The sequence below is a fragment of the Haliotis asinina genome, chromosome 4 (assembly GCF_037392515.1).
Source record: "Haliotis asinina isolate JCU_RB_2024 chromosome 4, JCU_Hal_asi_v2, whole genome shotgun sequence".
Classification (NCBI taxonomy): Eukaryota; Metazoa; Mollusca; class Gastropoda; order Lepetellida; family Haliotidae; genus Haliotis; species Haliotis asinina.
Window position 1 is genome coordinate 60,724,768 of NC_090283.1, and position 22,398 is coordinate 60,747,165.

Genomic DNA, 22,398 nt, shown 5'->3' on the forward strand with positions numbered 1-22,398 from the left:
TCTCGATTATTTACAGACCGCCAGTATATAGCTAGAATATTGCTGAGTATGGCATAAAATCCAACTCACTCACTCACATTATGTGAAAACCCTTTCTGGTGTCCCTCACTAGAATATTGTTGGAGTATTGCTAAAGGCGGCACAAAACCAAACTCACTGACTCTAGCCAAACGTTTGGGGAGGCGCATTGTTCCACTAGGGCTGAAATACCCAAATAAAGAAGACAGGAGAGTAATGGCTATGTGTTATGTGTCATCCTCCTTGGTGGCTTGAATTGTACTCATGATTTCAGTCACTGGTCTGCCTGGTCCAGTCTGTATCAGGTACAAGCCACTGTAACACTGGAATATTGCCGACTCAGATGTCTCTGTGGCTGAAACATTTCCACAATGATATCAGATAAACCATGAGGTAGCCCAGTGGTTGAGGCATTTTCTCGTCACGTTGAAGACCTATTCTAATAATGTTGTTGGAATATTGCTAAAAGCAGGTAAAACTAAATTCATTTTATATTTTTACACCCAATGGGGATTTTTGTATGAGAAGTGCAAGTTTTGGTTGTCGTACTTAAGTGACATGGAGAAAGAAATAGTTATGTCAAATATATTGTGACAGAATAGCATTATAGTATCAATTGAATGCTTGGTTTGGTTGCCACTGTGACATATATGCTAGTCTCTCAGAGAACCTGTGGCTGGGATGGAGATGTACCCGTAACTTGTGGTTTGTTTGGAAAACCTAAAAAAAGTCCCATTTTTTTCAACTTGTCAATACAGTAGTGTGCTCTAGTACATCAGCTTGTGTGACTGTTTCAGGTGCATACCCTCAGGGATGTACTGCCTTTAGCCGCGTCTCCCCAAACATTGCCATCGAGGAGTCGGGCATCAAGGACGACTCAGGCATGGAGGATGTTCAGTATACAGAGGTATGGGGAGAGAGGGGTGGGGCAGTCTGGCTTTTGGGGTGGGACAGTCTGACATTGTGGTTCAGAGGTCTGACGTGGGTGGGACAGTATGGCTTTTGGGGATGGGACAGTCTGGCTTTAGGGATGGGGCAGTCTGACATTGTGGTTCAGAGGTCTGACATGGGTGGGGCAGTCTGGCTTTTGGGGATGGGACAGTCTGGCTTTTGGGGTGGGGCAGTCTGACATGGTGGTTCAGAGGTTTGACGTGGGTGGGGCAGTCTGGCTCTTGGGGATGAGACGGTCTGACTTTGTGGGTGGGGCGGTCTGGCTTTAGGGGTTGGCTAGTATGGCACTGGGGATGGGGAACTTTTTGGCTTTCGAGATGTGGTATTGTGATGGGGTAATGTCCCTTTGGAGATGGGTCGATCTTTAATTCCGAGAGGTATAAATTTGTATTTGGGATGGGGTCTTCTGACTGTTGGGAAAGGCTGGTCTAGCATTAGACATGGTAAGTGATTCAGTCTATACTGGGAAGGGTTTTCTGAACTTGGGTCAACTAACACTTCGTCTCTGAGTATGTAATTTTGTTTGTAAAATATAAACCCATTTAAATTGAAAAGGAGCCCAAGATACCAGAGCTAGACGTGTTTCATTTAGGACTTCAGCTTTGCACTGAGGGAAGTAGGGAAATTACTGTAGTTGAGGGACTGTGAAACAGACTAGGACTTTGGAAGATGAAGAATCTAGCATGTGGTTGGGACTGGCGATATCTGCGATATCTGTGATACTGTAGGGTGTACTGTTCTCTGCTGGGCTGGTTGAAGAAACACTTCTGCTGTAATGTTATGGGATATATGTCTGTGGTGTATTTCAGGAAACCTTGGTTGAGTTCCTGGAGCAGGCTGCCAGGTCCCTGGAGAAAGCAGAACGCTACGAGCTCCTTGGGGAGATCTACAAGCTCATCATCCCGATCTACGAGAAGACCAGGAACTTCCAGGTGAGCTACAGCTGCTCCATCACAGGTTCAGCAGAGGGGCACAGACTGCTTTTGTCTCACCGGCTATTATCCAGAATGGAGTTAAACCCAACTTGCTAGTTTCATTCAGAGACCTTAGATGCAGTTTCAGAGTTGCATCCCCTTATCTTCATCTGGATCAGCTCATCAAAAATTCAAACTTTACACTGTCCTTAATTATGATCTTTGACACATCATCACCAATGTGAATTTTGGTCACCAAAGTGACTAAAATCTGGTATTTTATCTTCCAGAAACTACAGGAGAGTTATGACCGTCTGTCCAGCGCCTACAACAAAGTCATGGAGGTCATGTACTCTGGCAAGAGGCTGCTGGGAAAATACTACAGAGTGGCATTCTTCGGCCAGGTAAAGTCTTTCTGATAATGTCAATTTTAAAATTATAACAGTAAGTTAACTTGGAAATGTACAGGTAACAGAATATCTGTGAAATCAAGAAGTCTAAAAATATTGTCATCGTTAACAATTTTATTATAAACTTGACCAGGGTCACAAATCAGTACAAGTTACTGCAGGGTAATCTCACCAGGTAATCTTACCAGGTAATCTTTCACTAGTGTTCTGATAAGATATGACAGTGAGGAAGTGAAATTCTGTGCCACACCCACATGACTTAGCATATCATCACTGACACAGACTAATTTGCACATCACTTGACTCTTGTTTGTAAACAAATGTGCATATTCATAAATAGACTGAGGCTGGCATAACACAAGCATTTCAGCGAGGTTTTCGTATTGATTTGCACTGTTGCGTAAGTATTCTTCTACAACTGTGTCAGTAAGGTTTATGACAAAAGATATTTATTTCTCTAATCGGCTGCATCGTTTGCTCCCCATAAGGTTTCGATGTCAGCACGTGGGGCCGTACAACCCATGTAAACAAAGGATCGCTATGTAATTCAAAATAGTTTTGCACGTTTTAGGATATTTTCTCAGTGAAACTAAACCATTTTAACAAAGATTTTTGATTAGATGTGTAAACTCATCAAAAATAAAGTGTTAAGAAATTGTATACATAATATTGAATTGACTGTGTAAGATGTGAGGAATCGTCACGTTCTTTCTGGCCTGGGGCAGAGGTACTATGCTGGCTGGCCGCATGAAACTCTGGGTAGGAGAGTGATGCTGTGCTACCTGCGGGAATGCATTGTGGGTTTTGTGGGGTCCATTTTATCAAATTAGGTGAGGTGGTGGCTTAGTCTAGTGGATAAAGGTTTCCTTTCCCACATGGGTACAATGTGTGAAGCCCAAATCTGGTATCCCCCATCTTATTGCTGGAATATTGCTAAAAGCGGCAAAGAAACTCACTCACTCACCCACCTGCTCACTCACCCACCCTTTTCACTCACTCACTCACTCGCTCAGTCACTCACTCACTCAAGTTTGGTTATTCTCAGTAATCAGTGTGAAGATGTTGCAACTCAAACATCAGTCCTCTGATACACAGTATAAAATTGTGTAACAGTTTGAGCATGTAATTGCTATGACTAATATAACCCTGATTGTGGATGTAAAGTGACTGAAAGCCTTACCCACTTGCCTATCCAGAAGCGCTGTGGCTTTGGATAAGTCGTAAAGGAATTTTCTCTTCACACTGAAAAGTTTTATAGCAATAATGTTGGTGAAAATCCTATTGGAAACCTCACTCACTCACTCACTCACTCACTCACTCACTCACTCACTCACTCACTCGCATCCTGGAGGTGAGAAGTGTCATGTCAGCATCTTGTATTTTACCTCCAGACATACTTCGAGGATGATGATGGCAAGGAGTACATCTACAAGGAGCCCAAGGTGACATCGTTGACGGAGATCTGTGACAGACTCAAGACGATGTATGGAGAGAAGTTCGGGAAGGACTCCGTCAGGCTGATTCAGTCAGACAACAAGGTGAGGGGACATGGCATACCTGACTCATTTAAGGGTTCAAACCCAAGAAAGCCACATTTAAGAAAAACCAAGTTAAAAATGGTGTGGGTCATCCGACAATGGGCATGGTTGAGTAATCGTGTGAATGTCTTTGCTCTGAGCAATGCTAATCCATGGTAACGTAGATAATGGATATCAAACCAGCTGCCTCATGTGGGTACTCAAACACCTTTTATGAATAATGTATGATTATACAACAATTATTTCTTTGATGCACTTTCATATATGTGAGGGTCAAAGGAATTCCATGTTTTGTCCTTTTCTCAGAACTCATTGATATAAGAAGTAGCAAGTAGCTTTTACTAAAACTTTGAACACCTCCAGGATACTAATTGACATTATGACATTGACATTATTGACATTATAATTTGACATTCCGTTTTCAGGTCTGTCACCTGAGACTTTCACCAACTGAATGATCATTAAATTCTGTGTATTTTTTGTCAGATTATTAGTTCCCTACATGGGTACCAGGCTTGATATTGGTGAATTGTTGTTGTCCTGTTTCTCTTCATGTAGCCATGGTGACTATGCTTGTTGTAAGAGGTGACTAAGGGGATCGGGTGGTCAGGCTTGCTGGCTTGGTCGGGACATGTCATCGGTTCCCAGTTGTGCAGATCGATGTTCATGTTGTTGATCACTGGATTGTCTGGTCCCGACTCGATAAACTAAACTCACCTAGTTCACTGCATTGTTGCAGCAAAGATGGCTGACATGGTGTTAAGCATTATCATCTCACTCAAGTCAAAACATGATGGTAGTCTTGGTGGCTATGACTTATTTTGATGTATTTGTTCAAGGTGAACCCTGCTGAACTGGATGCAAGATTTGCTCACATCCAGGTGACCTTTGTCACACCGTACTTTGACGAGAAGGAGTTGGCCGAGAGACTTACCGACTACGAACGCAATAACAACATCCGTCGTTTCATGTTCGAGACACCATTCACCAAGGATGGCAAATCCCATGGAAATATCGATGAACAGTGCAAGCGGAGAACAATCTTGCTAAGTAGGAGCTTAACTTTCAGATTCCTTGAATATTTTGTTTCCGTGTTGTTCTGAGCTAGTGGAGGTGCCCAGTATCCTGTCGTAGATTCGATAACGGGACATACTTTCATGCTGGAGAGTTGTCTCCCTTTACAGGATCTGTCAACTCTGTGGATCTGGTTTAAGTTTTGACATTCACCCAGAATTTACCTGGCTGGTTGATGCAATTCATTATCCCAATATCATATATCAGTTGTCATATCAATCACTTGATTGTCTAGTCCAACCATGATTGTATAGTCTGTTGTAATAGTGCCAAGTGCAGTGCTAAGCAAACAATTAAACTGTCAGATATGACTATTATCCTGTTTGTCCCAGCAGCAGTTTACAATGGAGAGTTCCACCACCAACGTATATCTTGGTTGGTCTGCCATGACATTCATTGACATGGCTCTGATATTCTTTGAAACAAAGTTAAACCATACTTGGATCTCTTCCAGCTTCTCACACGTTCCCATACGTCAAGAAGCGTATCGACGTGAAGGACCGCAAGGAGTACATACTGAAACCTATCGAGGTCGCAATAGATCAAATGCAGTGTAAGGTGGCTGAAATGAAAGAGGTCCTCAACTCTCCTGCCCCTGACCTCGTCAAATTGCAACTTAAGCTACAGGGTAGTGTTAATGCACAGGTGAGAATGGAGGCCTTCAACTTGTTCATAAAATGTACCACTGATAGAGAGCCATGAAGTTCCGGGGTAGAAAAGGCCTTCAACAACTCATGCTTGCCATAAACGGCGACTATGCTTGTCATAAGAGGCAACTAATGGGATGGATGGTCAGACTTGGTTGACACGTCATTGGTTCTCATTTGCGCAGGTCAATGCTCATGCTGTTGATCACTGGATTATCTGATCCAGACTCGACTATTTACGGCCGCCATATAGCTGGAACATTGCTGAGTGCAGTGTAAAGCTAAACTCACTCGCTCACTACCTGTGATAAACAATTTGATGAGGTGCAGAAATATTTTCATCAGTTGAGTTGCTCCGATTTATCACATTTTCCATTAAATGAATTGTTGTGTTTAATTTTTTTAGAATGTTAGTTAAGTCGCCTTAGCTTTATGAAAATATTTCACCCATGCCAGATTTCAATATTTACCATGCCATTACACACAAATTAAGCATTGGATTCACCATGCCATTTAGAAAGTGGTCAAATATAACATATGTTATGTTTGGGATTACACTTTCTCAAAAGACTCATTCACCTGGGGCCTGTTTCACAAAACTGTCAGAAGCATAAGATCTTGTAACTCTTCTCGTAGCATTTGTACCTGGCATACTGTATCATAGGAGGTGCAAATGCTATGAGAAAAGTTACGAGATCTTAGGCTTATGAGAGTTTTGTGAAACGGGGCCCTGAGCGTCAGTACACAAATTTAAGCACTATTTTGATGTTAGAGATGTTTAAGATTTCATTGATGTTCATACAACAGACTGTTACATCCTGACATAAACAAATTAGACTTTGAAATAACAATGACTTCCATGAGACTTATGTTATCTTTAACCGGTGTGTGTGACTTTATTGTATGTGTGTACTTCCTGTCCAGGTGAATGCTGGGCCGCTGGCTTATGCAGAGGTCTTCCTTGATCCCAAGAAAGTTGGCAACTTCAAACCAGAGAAGGTGGAAACGTTGAAAGATGTGTTTAGGTGAGTAGTAATATGTTTAGTCAACAGAGACGTATCATGGCAGACTGTCATGTGAAGGACTTTGGTTTTGATTTAATCTCAGCTCTCTAATAGTAAGTACCAAATATATTCCTCATTAATGGTTTGTTTATGGAAAATCAGCATGGTAGCAATACGTTGGAAGCCCTTAGTATTTAAGGTCCATCTTTAAGACCTTCATTGTCTGCATCAAAAACAATAAAGATTAAAAGCCTTGATTTTGTTTAGAAGGATAAAGATATCAAATCCATGCCAGGCAAAATTTATTTATCTTTTGATTGTGAAAATAAATCTTGATTAAAAATTTGTCATCTTCTTACTATATTTGAGGTCTTTATGGTATCGAATATGCTGGTTATAGAAAACTGAGAGACCAAAGCTATTGACCGACAAAAAATACCATCAAGTAATAATACCGAGTCTGAAGTTGGTGTCAGATTTTTGTGTACAATATCTGTCTAATCTTGGAGTTGATTTTGGGCTGGATTTTAGAAAACTTGTTGATGTTACTTTTTCAGATTAATTCAGAATGAAAGACTGTGATAGGTGTGTGGAGTTTCTTATCGTTATGTGTAAATCTGCAATGCTTCATTAACAGGATGAATCCTGACAGCCTAGAGTTCATATGTTTCTGTTGTGTGTTCAGGGAATTTGTGAATACATGTCGTGACGCCTTAGAACTGAATGCACAGCTGATTACAACCGACCAGAAGGAGTACCACGAGTCTCTCAAAACTGGCTTCAACGATATCGTCGACAAACTGTCCGTCATGTTTGGAGAGAAGGTAAGGTCATGTGATCTGATCTAGCGATACTATTGGTGGTAGAGGAATGTTCTGCCAGTGTTCTCTATAGACGGGATGGCTTCTTTAACAGTAACAAACAAATATATAACAATATGCAAATACAAAATTTTTTAGCAGTTAAATCTGCCCAAACCAAGTCATTCTTAATTCTTAGATTATCTGACTGAAACAATATACTTCTAACAAAGCTGTTGAAGTAACCATGACCTTGCTCCATAAATCAGACTTGGGTCACGTGTCTGTGTCGATATGTATTGAACACTTCGTGTTAACTCAAACCTGGATAACATATCACAATCAGGAACTGTCAGGAGGCCCAGATATGAGATAAAAAGTTCCTTGAAGATTTAAGTCTTCTTATTTGTTAGACGTCTCATGCCCCATCTTCCTAGTGAGTGAGTGTGTTGAGTAACCCGCCTTCAGCAATATTTCAACAATCTCACAGCGGGAGACATCAGAAATGGGCTCAACACATTCAAAATAAAAGCTGTATTTTACTTTTGGCATTTTATGAAGTGTATTTGCGGCAAAACACAGTCTAAAAGAAATTCCCTGGTAACTTTACATTTTTAGCCATTAAAAACATTAGCATTGTATTTTTTGAGCTGTAAAAAAGTGTTTTCTTACTCTTGGAAACGTATGACCAGCAGATCTGTAAGAAAAGAAAAACCAATTCTGGCCTTATCAATAATAAACACCAATATACATATATAATCCTGTATTAAAGCTGACCATATTAAAACGTTATCAAAGTGACTCACAGATCCCAACATTTGCAGATTATTGTCAACAGTGTACTGATAAAGTAGTTTTACAGTGATGTTTCATACACGTCAGTCAGTGTGTTTGTTTTGTGAAGCAAGGCTATACAGCGATTAACCAATCTATAAGCTTGGAATGTCTGTAGAGAACATTGTTTGTTCTGATTTCCTGACTGACATGGATTGACCTTTACCTTGGTGGAGGATATTTCTTCATATTGACATATAACCTCTCATTACTAGGGGTGAAATGGTAAATCAAGGTATTAATAGAACCGTGTATTTTGCCTTCGGTTCGGTATACTGTAATTCAATCCAAAAATTCATCTGTTTTGGTACTGTTATTTCTATCTTGTGTTGATGGGATTGCTCAAAATAACAAAGATTTTGGTTATTTTTTGCCGTGTTGTTAAATATTGTAAGGCTTGGCTCTTGTCATTTTGATCATATTTCATATACAAACAAAAACAAATCAGACTGAAGGCCTTGTACTGCAATATGCACCATGGTAAGAGAGTACTGTTTCACCCCTACTCATTATCACTCCCCATGTCACCTACGGTGTCCAATACGTACACATAACACCCGGTAGTTATCTGATTTAATGTCCTGGTTTAATGTCTTCTGATTAACAGGGAAGTGGACTAACTTGTCACTGGTTAGGAAATTTGGTATGGATAAACATTCACAATATATGGAATGCATATTATTGTAATGACCTCCCTACAGTCTGATGATCCATTCAATTTGTCTCAAAATCTTCCTGTTTATTTTTTCTTTGCAAATATCCATTAAAAATGTAGACAAAATCTAACAGTCAAATAATGCATTATATTCTTGGATATGTTTGGATATGCTTGGATTATGAAGCACATGCATTTGTTCAATAAACCTATGGTGTTTTGCTAAAAATAGGCAACTGAACTTTTTAAGTTGCTTCAGAACCTTTTAAAATACTTGATATCATTATTGACTTCAGCTACTCCTTTCATACCAAAGAGATAATAGTAGTTATTGCCATCAGAAGACATTTTCTAAGCCCAGAAATAATTATTATTATATTATTATCTCCCTTTGTTTAATAATAGATGCAAAGATTAAATGCACTTGGAGAGGCTGAATATCACATGTATTTTTCAGCCTGTTATTGACCAAAGTTCTTAAAAAGTCTGTACTTAGTTTTGTTTGGTACAACTGCTGTAAGTAGTTGTCCTTTAATTGTGAGTGGTACATGTGGAAACTTTGATTTATTGACAGCAACTTTGCCGAGTTGAATCTTACGCCTTTATGAAGAACATGATTTGGAGGGAGCACTGGGGATATATACAAGTGTACAATGGTATCTGTAAGTCTGTACCTAAACAGGAGACAGTGACAAACTAGAGGAAGAAGACGTCAGTGCTGTGGCAATGGGGATTACAATGAAACGTTTGTGGGAAGATATCTAGGCCTCAGTGTGAAGCATGAATGTGACATGAGAAATCTTGGTGATACATTTGTAGGAACTGTGAAGACTGTATGGTTCTGGGATTGAAGGCTAACCCTGACTTAGAAATCATGTCTGCATCATGGATTCAGAACATTCTTGAAGGCGAATACATTATCTTTCTCGTCAGCTTTTCCTTTGACAAAGTTTGAAACCTTATTTCTAGTCTTCAGTCACCAACCTGTGTCTTCTCTCTTCATGATCAACTTCATCAACAATGAATACCCATAATGTCATTCCTCAGCAAGCTTTCATCTTCAACCCTTCATAACAACGTTTCATCACTGGCTCTCCATGACAAGATTTCATCGTTAGCTTGCATTACAAACTTTCATCATCCGTAGTTGTGACATAATCCTCATCAATAGCCTATCTCAACCAGTTTTTGTCATCAATCTTCATCATCGTCCTTGGTCAACTTTCACCATGAACTTTCATCATCCAGCAATTGGCAGACTGTATTATCTGATCATCAGCATCACTCCCCTTTCGATGTTATCCTTTATCAGACAGCATCATGATCCAGGACAATTGACCAGAGCATCTGGTAGCAGAGACAGTGTTTGTCATCTTCCATATGACCTTCAAATTCACTGAAATTGCAAAACATGAACTCGACTCGTCATCATCTAATATCTAAATGATATTTTATCCAAACAATGTGAGACCTCGAGTTGTGGAGCCAGCACATCATTTGCTTGGTGAAGGAGATCTGCTCCAGGAAATTGCTGAAGAGAGACAAGACCTTTCCTTGTATACTGGGTATCTCTCCCGAGTTTGTGATGGCCCTCTGCTGTTGCACTGCGCCTCTTCCCAAGGCTTTCAGTGTAATCTTACTGGTAAACACAGACACATATGATTAAAAAGTGGGCCTTGTATGCTGGGGATGATCCAATATTCCTGACAGGTATTTTACCATTGACAAGCATAGCTCAATATATGCCATTGGCAGCACCTCTTTGCAGTCCTGTACAAATTTGGGCCAAGGCAAACTCTGGAGTCCCTCCTTGACGAGGTTGTCAAAACTCTTCCTCTTGTCTGTGTTTACCAGTACTGTCATATCTCCACCGTTGTCACAGCACTATATTCTTTTATAAAGCCTATTGTAGCCTGCATTTGTGTAGTCTGTAGCAGACTCTCATTATGATTTGCTTGAAGTAATTCTTCATTCTTGGCCAAAACACCTCAAATTAGTCCAATTCAAAAGTTTGCTTGAGCAGGTCTGTGGATGGATGTGGTTGAACAGGGTTGGCCTTGGCAGAGCAGGACTGCTCTAGGTCAAGTAGGGTTTGTCTAGGTTGAGTGGAATGGGTACAGGTTGGGGAGGATTTGGTTTGGGGTCTTGACTGAGAAGGATTGGTCTAAGTTTGGCTGGGTTGGTCTTCATAGAGAAGGGTTGGGCATTAACCGTAGGATTTAGAGGAACAGGGAGCTTTGCTATTGTAAAACGGGGTGGTCTTAGTTGGGAATGGCTGGTCTTTGAGTAAGGTCTCTAATGGTTGATCAGTTGGTCTAGGAGAAGTTGGTCTTAGTTGAACAGGTTTGGGTCAGTTGGTGCAGGGATGGTCCTGGCTGAGCATTTTGGCAGTTAATTGTTTATGCAAGTAGATCAGTGTTTGACTGTTATAGAGGTGTAAGAAACAACCCATTGCTGTCAATAAACAAAAACAGTCTCCCTGAAACCTGTAGCTGTTTCCATTCAATTTTTTTTTAAACATGCACTTCATCCTTAATTTACACCCCACAAAGCTGACACCGGAAGTGATGATTCATCACATTATTGCATGCGTAGTATTCTCTTACCATGTGTTCTTGTGTCCCTTATTTTGTCGTGTTTTTTGTGAAATAATTTTATTTACATCCTATGATTCACCTTGTCCAGGAAGCTACGGTGCAAATAGTTTATCCCAAGGCCATTGGTAAGTTGTGGCATCCTGGTATAGACTTATCACCCCTGAGGACTTAGTGTCTGCATGGGGCATGTGTAGACTGGCTTTGCCGTGGGGACCTTGTGCCTGCATGGGGCACATGTAGACTGGTATCTCCCTGGGGACCTTGTGCCTGTATGGGGCACATGTAGACTGGTATAACCCTGGGGACCTTGTGTCTGCATGGGGCACATGTAGACAGGTATCTCCCTGGGGACCTTGTGCCTGCATGGGGCACATGTAGACTGGTATATCCATGGGGACCTTGTGCCTGCATGGCACACGTGTGGACTGGTATCTCTCTGGGGACCTTGTGCCTGCATGGGGCACATGTAGACTGGTATAGCCTTGGGGACCTTGTGCCTGCATGGGGCACATGTAGACTGGTATCTCTCTGGGGACCTTGTGCCTGCATGGCGCACGTGTAGACTGGCATTGCCCTGGGGACCTTGGTACCTGCATGGGGTACATATAGACTGGTACGGCCCTGGGGACCTTGTGCCTGCATGGGGCACATTTTGACTATCATCACCCTGGCGAGGGTGATGCATGGGGACACATGAAATATGGCTGCTGAGTATGGCATGTTGCTGTGTCGATCTGCTAATTGTCCTTTTTGAGGTGTATACTGGCAATGCCTACAGAACATCAGCATGGCATGGGGCATGATCGCCTTGTTGCTGCCTGTGACACTGTTGCTATCTGTCTGCATACCTATGAATGATAGGGTATTGATTGTTCGTCTTGATAACAGCAGCTACTGATTTCTCGAATCTGTAAATGCAAACTGGTGTTATTGTGCAAAGTGAGTGAGACTCATTTATTGTATTTTTTAATTCTAGATACAACAAATATTTACTTTTCTTCAAATCATCAAAAGCGTTAGGTATGCAGTAGCCAGGTGAAAGGATCAGATATAGCTGATCTTTATTACATGTGATATTTTGGTGTAAAATTGTGATCTTCCCTTGTTACACCATCTTGTGGTAGCTATATGCAGCTGATATACTACACGATAATTTCCTGTCTGAGAGAGGAGAGATAACTGAAACATCTGGGAGGTCAAGATTGGGGATTTGTGTCATTGTACCAACTACATAGAATCTTGTCATAAAAATCAAATTATGCACTATAGCATCTTTTTTCAAAACTGATTTCTAAAATCTTTCATTGTTTGTCAAGGTGCTTCTCTGGCAGGAAGTACTGAAACACTGAAAAAGTATTTTTGGTAAAAATCATAATGACCAGTGACAGAGTTGTTTCACTTTGGTGTTCAGGAGTCCCGTTTGCCCTGATTATGTTTCTAAGTTCATCAATAGAACATCAGTAGGAAGGGTCTGAGCCATGCATTACCACGCCAAGCAGACGGGCATGATTTGACTGAAATAGTTGTTAGTTGAATCCAACTTTCTTCATCTCCTTTGCCAAGTTTGACACCACTTTGCATTTTTGAATTGTAATTACAATAAGCTGAATGTTTATTTCTTTTCCTTAACTTGACGTTCCAGGTAGTATTTGACTTTGAAGGATTGAAACGAGATTCTAGAGCTTAGGTGAGATGGACTGACTTGTTCACATTGCAGAATTCATCATTTCATTCACATCGCTTCACCAATACAAATAGTTGCCTCCTTTATGTGAATTCTCTTCTTTCCACATCTCCCAACCCTGTAGATGCCAGTTATTGTTTCTTTCATTGAGTGAGTGAGTGAGTGAGTTAGTTTTATGCCGCACTCAGCAATATACCAGCTATATGGCAGTGGTCTATAAATAATGGAGTCTGGACCAGACAATCCAGTGATCGACAACATGAGCATCGATCTGCGGAATTAGGAACCGATGACATGTGTCGACCAAGTCAGCGAGCCCGATCCCATTAGTCGCCTCTTATGACAAGCATAGTCACACTTTCATGAGACTGCTCGAAACAACAAAGTTCAGTATGATTGTTGAAGTCTTTTGAAGCCATTTACAAATTCAAAAAACCCATTTTGATAAGTTTCAAAACAGAAAACTATGTTTACGAGGTATGAACTTTCAATGAACTGTACAATAAACTCTTATCCCGACCACCTGACTCACATTTTAGTCAAAATGCATGTATGAACTATGCTAGTAAGGAACGAAAATTAGCGGTCCCTTTTAGTTTGTTATTTACCATAGTTTATGTATATCTTCATATTTGCGTTGAGGAGGGTCAAGCATCTGTATCAAAACTTCAAACTAAACAAAGTAGCAGACGTTAGTTTGTCATCACTGCCTTTACAGTTAGCAGACGCCGATTCATCATCACTGTCTTTAGATTCAGCAGACATCAATTCTTCATCACTGTCTTTAGGTACAGGAGGCATGCATGTACGGCTTCCTTTACGGGTGTATTGGGTAGGTTCACTGCTTGAGTTGCTGGATGGTGTCAGTTATCAAAATATCAAAGATCAAAAACATGTTATAGCTGCCTCTATTGGCCACAGGGACAGTGGGGTAGCCAAGTGGTCAAAGCACTGGCTCATCGCAGTGAAGACCCGGGTTCGAGTCCCCACGTGGGCACAATGTGTGAAGCCCATTTCTGGTGTGCCCACTGTGACTGGTGAAATGTTGCTAAAACTGGCATAAAAGCAAACTCAGTCTTTATTGGCCAGATGAACACTCAACAGCTGAATGTAGACCTCTGGCACACTCGATATCCATATAGCTAAATATGTCTAATGCTTTAAAACATTAGAGGGTCATTATATGCTTAAATAATTTATTAATTGCTATATGACAATGAGTTTTGTAGTTGCATAAGTATCTGCTGGTTGTGAGACTCCAGCATTGTTTTAAGTACATGGTGCTGCGGTATATAGCCCAGTGGTTAAAGTGTTCACTTGTCACACGAAGACCTGGGTTTATGTCCCCACATGGGTACAATGTGTGAAGCCCATTTCTTGTGTCCCTGCCATGATATGGCTGGAATACTGCAATAAGCAACATAAACCCTAACTCTAATTATGACCCGCCCAGCTTGTGACATTGGGTTTTACCCTTGTCGAAGTCCCTGGCATATTTATTTGAGGGGGAGCTATGACTAAATATACACTTAACTTGGAAACTAGTCATTATTGATTTTGAGAACAAAATGTTCCTTTGGAGTGGTTAAGGAAAAAATATTTCATTACCAAAATCTGGTTCATCTGTAAGACAACCCTAATAATAAACGAGAGCAGCATCGCATTGAATCTAAAGTGGACTGGTTTCATCAGCAGGAGGCATCGTTTTCTTTCCATTACTCTGAGATTTCTTCCATTACTTTGAACTGTCTCATTGAATCACCTTGCACCTTGTAACGATTGTAGTTGTAGCGTTGTGTGCACTGATCATCCACAGTTTCTACTGACAGCCAGATTTATTACAAATATCATTGAGTCTTCTATCTTGGTCAGATGCAAGATGTGTTTAAATATTGTGACTCTGCTTTGTGTCTGTAGTAATCTCACCCTATGGTGATGGTAACTGCCATATTCCACCACTGGCTTACTACAGGCATAGGGCCAAGATCGCTTTGTGGAACGGAATCTTGTTTGTGTCGTCTTTGGACTTGTAAACCCTGTGATCTGTTCCTCAAAGAGAACGTATTGCTGATCGTAATTCCTGTACTTTAACATGGTTTGTCATAGTGCTACGATCACTTTGTAGAATGGTGTCAGCCATAAAGCAGTTGTAGCACAGAGGTGATCGTAACTCCAATATTTTAAGTCTTATGACTGCTGTAGCACTACGATTGATTTGTAGGAGCCCTTCCATAAAGCAATGGTATCACTGAGGTCATCGTAACACCAATATCTTAACAGACTTACGACTGTCATGGCGCTGTGATCGATTTGTAGAAAGTCCTTCCATAAAGCAATGGTATCACTGAGGTCATCGTAACACCAATATTTTAACAGACTTACGACTGTCATGGCGCTGTGATCGATTTGTAGAAAGCCCTTCCATAAAGCAATGGTATCACTGAGGTCATCGTAACACCAATATTTTAACAGACTTACGACTGTCATGGCGCTGTGATCGATTTGTAGAAAGTCCTTCCATAAAGCAGTCGTATCACTGAGGTCATCGTAACACCAATATTTTAACAGACTTAGGACCGTCATGGCGCTGTGATCGATTTGTAGAAAGTCCTTCCATAAAGCAATCATAGCAGCGGGATGATCGTAACTCCAACATTTTAACAGACTTACGACTGTCATGGCGCTGTGATCGATTTGTAGAAAGCCCTTCCATAAAGCAATGGTATCACTGAGGTCATCGTAACACCAATATTTTAACAGACTTACGACTGTCATGGCGCTGTGATCGATTTGTAGAAAGTCCTTCCATAAAGCAATGGTATCACTGAGGTCATCGTAACACCAATATTTTAACAGACTTACGACTGTCATGGCGCTGTGATCGATTTGTAGAAAGTCCTTCCATAAAGCAATGGTATCACTGAGGTCATCGTAACACCAATATTTTAACAGACTTACGACTGTCATGGCGCTGTGATCGATTTGTAGAAAGTCCTTCCATAAAGCAGTCGTATCACTGAGGTCATCGTAACACCAATATTTTAACAGACTTAGGACCGTCATGGCGCTGTGATCGATTTGTAGAAAGTCCTTCCATAAAGCAATGGTATCACTGAGGTCATCGTAACACCAATATTTTAACAGACTTACGACTGTCATGGCGCTGTGATCGATTTGTAGAAAGTCCTTCCATAAAGCAGTCGTATCACTGAGGTCATCGTAACACCAATATTTTAACAGACTTAGGACCGTCATGGCGCTGTGATCGATTTGTAGAAAGTCCTTCCATAAAGCAATGGTATCACTGAGGTCATCGTAACACCAATATTTTAACAGACTTACGACTGTCATGGCGCTGTGATCGATTTGTAGAAAGTCCTTCCATAAAGCAGTCGTATCACTGAGGTCATCGTAACACCAATATTTTAACAGACTTAGGACCGTCATGGCGCTGTGATCGATTTGTAGAAAGTCCTTCCATAAAGCAATGGTATCACTGAGGTCATCGTAACACCAATATTTTAACAGACTTACGACTGTCATGGCGCTGTGATCGATTTGTAGAAAGTCCTTCCATAAAGCAGTCGTATCACTGAGGTCATCGTAACACCAATATTTTAACAGACTTAGGACCGTCATGGCGCTGTGATCGATTTGTAGAAAGTCCTTCCATAAAGCAATGGTATCACTGAGGTCATCGTAACACCAATATTTTAACAGACTTACGACTGTCATGGCGCTGTGATCGATTTGTAGAAAGTCCTTCCATAAAGCAGTCGTATCACTGAGGTCATCGTAACACCAATATTTTAACAGACTTAGGACCGTCATGGCGCTGTGATCGATTTGTAGAAAGTCCTTCCATAAAGCAATGGTATCACTGAGGTCATCGTAACACCAATATTTTAACAGACTTACGACTGTCATGGCGCTGTGATCGATTTGTAGAAAGTCCTTCCATAAAGCAGTCGTATCACTGAGGTCATCGTAACACCAATATTTTAACAGACTTAGGACCGTCATGGCGCTGTGATCGATTTGTAGAAAGTCCTTCCATAAAGCAATGGTATCACTGAGGTCATCGTAACACCAATATTTTAACAGACTTACGACTGTCATGGCGCTGTGATCGATTTGTAGAAAGTCCTTCCATAAAGCAGTCGTATCACTGAGGTCATCGTAACACCAATATTTTAACAGACTTAGGACCGTCATGGCGCTGTGATCGATTTGTAGAAAGTCCTTCCATAAAGCAATGGTATCACTGAGGTCATCGTAACACCAATATTTTAACAGACTTAGGACCGTCATGGCGCTGTGATCGATTTGTAGAAAGTCCTTCCATAAAGCAATCATAGCAGCGGGATGATCGTAACTCCAACATTTTAACATAGACTTACGACCGTCATAGTGCTATGATTGCTTTGTGGAACACAGCCCTGGATGATGAGGTTCTGTCTTCTTAACAACATGTCGAGTTAGTTGTATCAACCAACCTTTCTAAGTTTAAGCATGGTTGTTGTGGGTCTGTCGGATAGCTTAACAAGCTGTATGCATGTAATGGTGATTGTTCTTTGTAGAGAGACCTGTTCTCAAAGATATCTGTATTTCAAATAGACCGTTTCCAGTTTCACTACTTGTCTTCTTATCTGTAGCTGTAGTGCGCTTTTACTTCAGTGTCGGTCTAATTGATGTATTAGCTGTTATGTGCTTGAGTGCATGAGTGCGATGGCATTTTATTAAATGTTGTCCCAGATATTGACTTTAAGTTTGAGCAAGTTTTTCAGTTGCCATGTAATTATATTTTTGTTGGTAGAAAGTTCACACATTTTAAACAATTGTCTGTTATTTCATGAGTTACATTGCTGATATTTGAAATTGATTTTACAACACTAGCATATTGTTATTGATTATCAGAGTTCATGATTTAATAGCATTTCCACTTGATATGTATTGATATGTGTAATTTGCCTCCATATTTACACTTTTTGGAGTGCAGCTTATGCTGTTTTGAGATCACTGTGTAATTTTGACATCAGAAATAAGATGTGTGCACTTTTACATATGCTTTTCATTTAGTATTAACATCTGGTCATTTGAACAGAAATGTATGTAATATCTTTTATGTTGAAAATTGATTGGATCTGTATGTTAAAGCCAATTGCTTGGGTGCAAAGTCTTTTCTCAGATTTTTTTCAGTATTTTCTATTGTTTCAGGTTTAATATTACACAGCTCTCTTAACGATGATCACCTGCAGAAATGAGCCGCTACACAGAACATATAAGTTCAACTCTGGCTTTGCATGTTTCAGATGGCAATGGTAGACATTCGTAACTCCAACGCTCGACTCTCATTGACGTTCTTCCCCAACAGTCCTGGGTCAAGTAATGTCTGATTATCACACCTTATATTGAAACTACATCCACTGACGTGCTGCTGGCCAGCATGGAAGATAATTCTACCATGGGAGATAACTCTCAGTCAAGGGAGCTAAGTCTATCAGGGGACAACTCTCAACCTGCATGGAGCTAAGGAGTTGTCAGCAACAGGAGTTCTCACCAACAACCTTTCCTGGTACAGCTGGGATAGAAAGTTGTTTTATTCAAAGGATGAGAAATACCTTGGTCATTATGGGGAAGAGATGCTATAATTGGCTGATGGACACTGAAAACACAGTGAAACCTCCTGCTAAGCCAGCAAATCTGCAAGGTCACTGACTCACAACCCAGGGGAGACAACTTTTGCACTTATTCACCTGATAACTATCAGTGCAGGCGAAATAGTTTATTAAAGACAGGTGTAAGAATAACCAGGGGTGAACCCACTTTACCATATGTACAACTACAATATGAAGTCATTACATGCATCAGTGAATTTCCTGGAATGTTGGCAAGAATAATACAATATTCCAGCTGCTAACATGAAATAGTATCTATTCTGTGTTCTGTTTGCACCTAATCCAGTCACCTGTAATCCAGCATTTTCCTAAATGGCAGACAGTCCGAAATGTGTCATGTACAGTTTTATCTATCTGTTAATTCATTGCATATAAAAGTTGTACCTGGTAACCATTAGCTATTTGTCTATTTAACAATATGTTCATATCACACAGAGTAATTATTTTTCCATTAAACCAGGAAGTACTTTATTGGGTCTTTAAGCCTGTAACCATAATCTGTAAATATTTTTAGAAGTAAGTTACAATTCAGACATCAGATACACAATGTTGATTTTTTAGCCAAAATATTTTATAAAATATGAGGTAAAATATTATTTGAATGTATTCATTTTAACACTTTTCAAATCTTCTAGATGTCAGGTAACATTTCCCAGAGACATCTCATTCTTGCTAGGACTGTATACACTATGTAAAGAAAGGCTGCAACACACATATCACTTTTGTCTGTAGCTACTTCAGATGGATGAAAGATCCCGTAATTACCCGTAAATAATCTTCACCATCTAATATTTTCTATACTGACCACTGGCTCAGTACTGATGATTTTTCTCAGACATTCATGAACTACTCACTTAAATGTGTGGACTAATCACTGTAGATTTAACAATATTTACATTTGATTATTGAATACTTTTAAACAGATATGACGTGTACATTGTCCTGCTGCTGTTGCTATGACGACACAGCTGCAGTATATATGTTTAATCTTTTGTTATCCTCAAGCAATATGCTATTTGGGGATAAAATGTGCATTTCAATAACTGTATGCAAAGAAATGAACCTTATTTGTTAACAAAAGTCATGCTCGTAACTGTTTTTGTATTAGTTAAGACTTAGTTTCAACCTTTCTTTTAGTATGCTCAATGTTTTAAGCAGACTCAAGATCCTTTTAATTGAATCAGGATAATTTTATTGTCAGTGTTATAATTAAGCTCAAACATGTATTGATCACTTTCAGTTTGGTATATGAATTGTGATTCACAAGACTATACACTTGTTATTCGTGTTATGTTCCTGACGTTAAGTTTCAAAATATGGAATTCCGTCTCTACAGGTATCTTTAAAAGTCTCCTGCTCTTGGCTCTATTTTTTCCAAGTGAAAAAATGCATTATTTGGAAAAGGAACTTAGTCTGTATGTTAATGGTATGTTTGTACTTGAAAGGAATCCAGGTGAGATCTGGGAGATATCCAGCTGAGATTTGGGAGACATCCAGCTAAGATCTGGGAGATATCCAGTGTTTGGCAACCCATGCTTGGCAATTCTTAAAAAAATGGGGCAGTCTAGTTTCATGTAATCATATCCCAATTCATCCTTATGATGTCAATCACTGTATTGTCTGATCAAGACTGTATTAAAGACTGCCATCTAAATTTGGCTGGAATATTGCTGAAAACAGCATTAGACAACAAACAACACTATAACATAATTAGAAAGATATAACAGTCCACAATTTGGAGACCATTTCCTGAGAAAATTATTAGTGTCATTTGTTACTACAAGAATGTTCAACCTAAGACAAATAGCAGGCAGACATGGCCACCATGTTTTTCAAAGATTCTCAGCTAACGAGCGCTATAGTCTTGGATTGCAACAATATGGACAAACTTCTGTAAATATTCTCAAACACGGCTCATTCTCCAGACCCGCCTCCATCCTTGTAGAGATGTGTCACGGATATATGCGTTTACCATGTTTTTGATACGATTATGAAGGTGCTAATCTACTTGTACACTGAGTTGGAAATGTCAACTACATGTTTATTTATTACTGTCTGATGGACACTCCAACCTAATAGAGCCTCAGAAAGTGGGTTGCCGTGTTCAGTCTCAGTGTTCACTGGAAGTGAGGATTTATATGTTTGTCACATGCTTAGCTGTGCTGGAAAACCTATCAGATGGGCATATCTGACTCTGTTTAAGAGGGTGATATTCTTTCTTGTGTGGAGTTTAGAAATGTATTTCAATACAACAAAACAGACTGAAAAAGGAATACAATATGGATATTACATTTTTGCTAGTAATCACGTATAAATATTTCGGCACTTACCAGTGATGTGAAATATGTTGATATCATTCAGATTTTCTTTGTTTTTACACAAATTACCTCTTCAGTTCTTAAAAACAATTAACTGACAGTAGTTAATGATTGTCAATCTCTCTGAAGTTTATCCGTAGCCAGCACAGACCCAAGTGTTGTAAAGGTATCGTCTCAGCCTGTCACATCCGGGCATGTTGAGAGACTGTTGTGTTTACACCATTCTCATGTACATGTACAGGATGCTAGTTTCATGCTTTAGAAGTTGTAAGTAAAGTGTCCTTTTTTAAATGTACATTTAATTTTATGTGTAATTATTGTTAAATATTTTTGTAAAGTGTTCAAAGATTTCCAAGTCAGTTTTAGCGTTACTAACAGTTTGAGTGTTATGTTCTTGCATACAGCTGATTTTTTTATCAGGTCTTCGGATGATTGGATAAATGGCTGCCTTTAGTGAATGACGACTTGTATTTATGCAGATGTTTTACTGTTACAATGTGTCAAGTTACATTTTGCTTAAACTTTCACTCGGCAAAACGAAAGCATCAATTTCTTACAAATACATATGAACAAAGGAGCTGATGCATTGTGGGAAAGGTGTGACCCCCACTGAGGTCATTTTCTGTGTATTACTGAATTGTTATTACTTTGTTCAGTCTGGTGACAAATTAGAGGCTTGCCATAACTTTATGAGATAATTTATCACATGGTAAAAGAATGTAGAATGTAAGTAGTCAAACTTTTGAACTTTAAATGAATTTTATTTAAATTGGAATACTAGGGTATCCTCACAGAATGTGGTGTGTTGCAAATGAAAACACAACATTAAGATGAGTAACCTGTACACATTTGATTCAGGTACGGTAGCTAGTGAAACACTACTAAACCAGGTTTCATTGCAAATTTCAAAAACATTGTGCAAGAGTATGTTTATCCATTTGTCTGGATAAATGAGGTTTCATTGTACAGTTTTGAAAACCAGTATGCTTGAGTATGTGTGTCCATCAAAGTTTGGATAAATTTCACTGTACAGTTTTCAGAAACACTGGGCTTGAGCATGTTTGGATCCTGACGAATATGTGAATTTAAAATTTGATTACTGACCCTGCCTGTGAACTAACCTTGCTGTGTGTATGACCATACCTGCCTCTATTCTGTATTTACATTCTCAATGTGGGCTTCGCTTGAACTCTTCATCTCCAACTGTTTATATTTCCAGTGTTTATAATTAGCGTTGCTTATGACAGATCTGCAAATAAACTAACACTATCTACAA

At 39.7% G+C, this 22,398-nt stretch overlaps 1 protein-coding gene across 11 annotated transcripts in view; it reads left to right on the forward strand.

The window, feature by feature from the left end:
- LOC137281747 (dedicator of cytokinesis protein 9-like) overlaps positions 1-22,398 on the forward strand; it is a 177,702-nt gene extending 155,304 nt beyond the window's left edge. For 10 of the 11 annotated variants that reach the window (XM_067813334.1, XM_067813336.1, XM_067813339.1 and 7 more), the window contains 9 exons: positions 816-925; positions 1,779-1,901; positions 2,174-2,287; positions 3,685-3,831; positions 4,671-4,881; positions 5,360-5,550; positions 6,477-6,577; positions 7,242-7,380; positions 18,439-22,398. In XM_067813334.1, the coding sequence (XP_067669435.1) occupies positions 816-925; positions 1,779-1,901; positions 2,174-2,287; positions 3,685-3,831; positions 4,671-4,881; positions 5,360-5,550; positions 6,477-6,577; positions 7,242-7,380; positions 18,439-18,522 (1,220 nt within the window). In that variant the 3' untranslated portion in view covers positions 18,523-22,398. Of the gene's footprint in view, positions 1-815; positions 926-1,778; positions 1,902-2,173; positions 2,288-3,684; positions 3,832-4,670; positions 4,882-5,359; positions 5,551-6,476; positions 6,578-7,241; positions 7,381-11,530; positions 11,568-18,438 lie in introns of all 11 variants that reach the window. The other variant, XM_067813338.1, reaches the window with a different exon arrangement.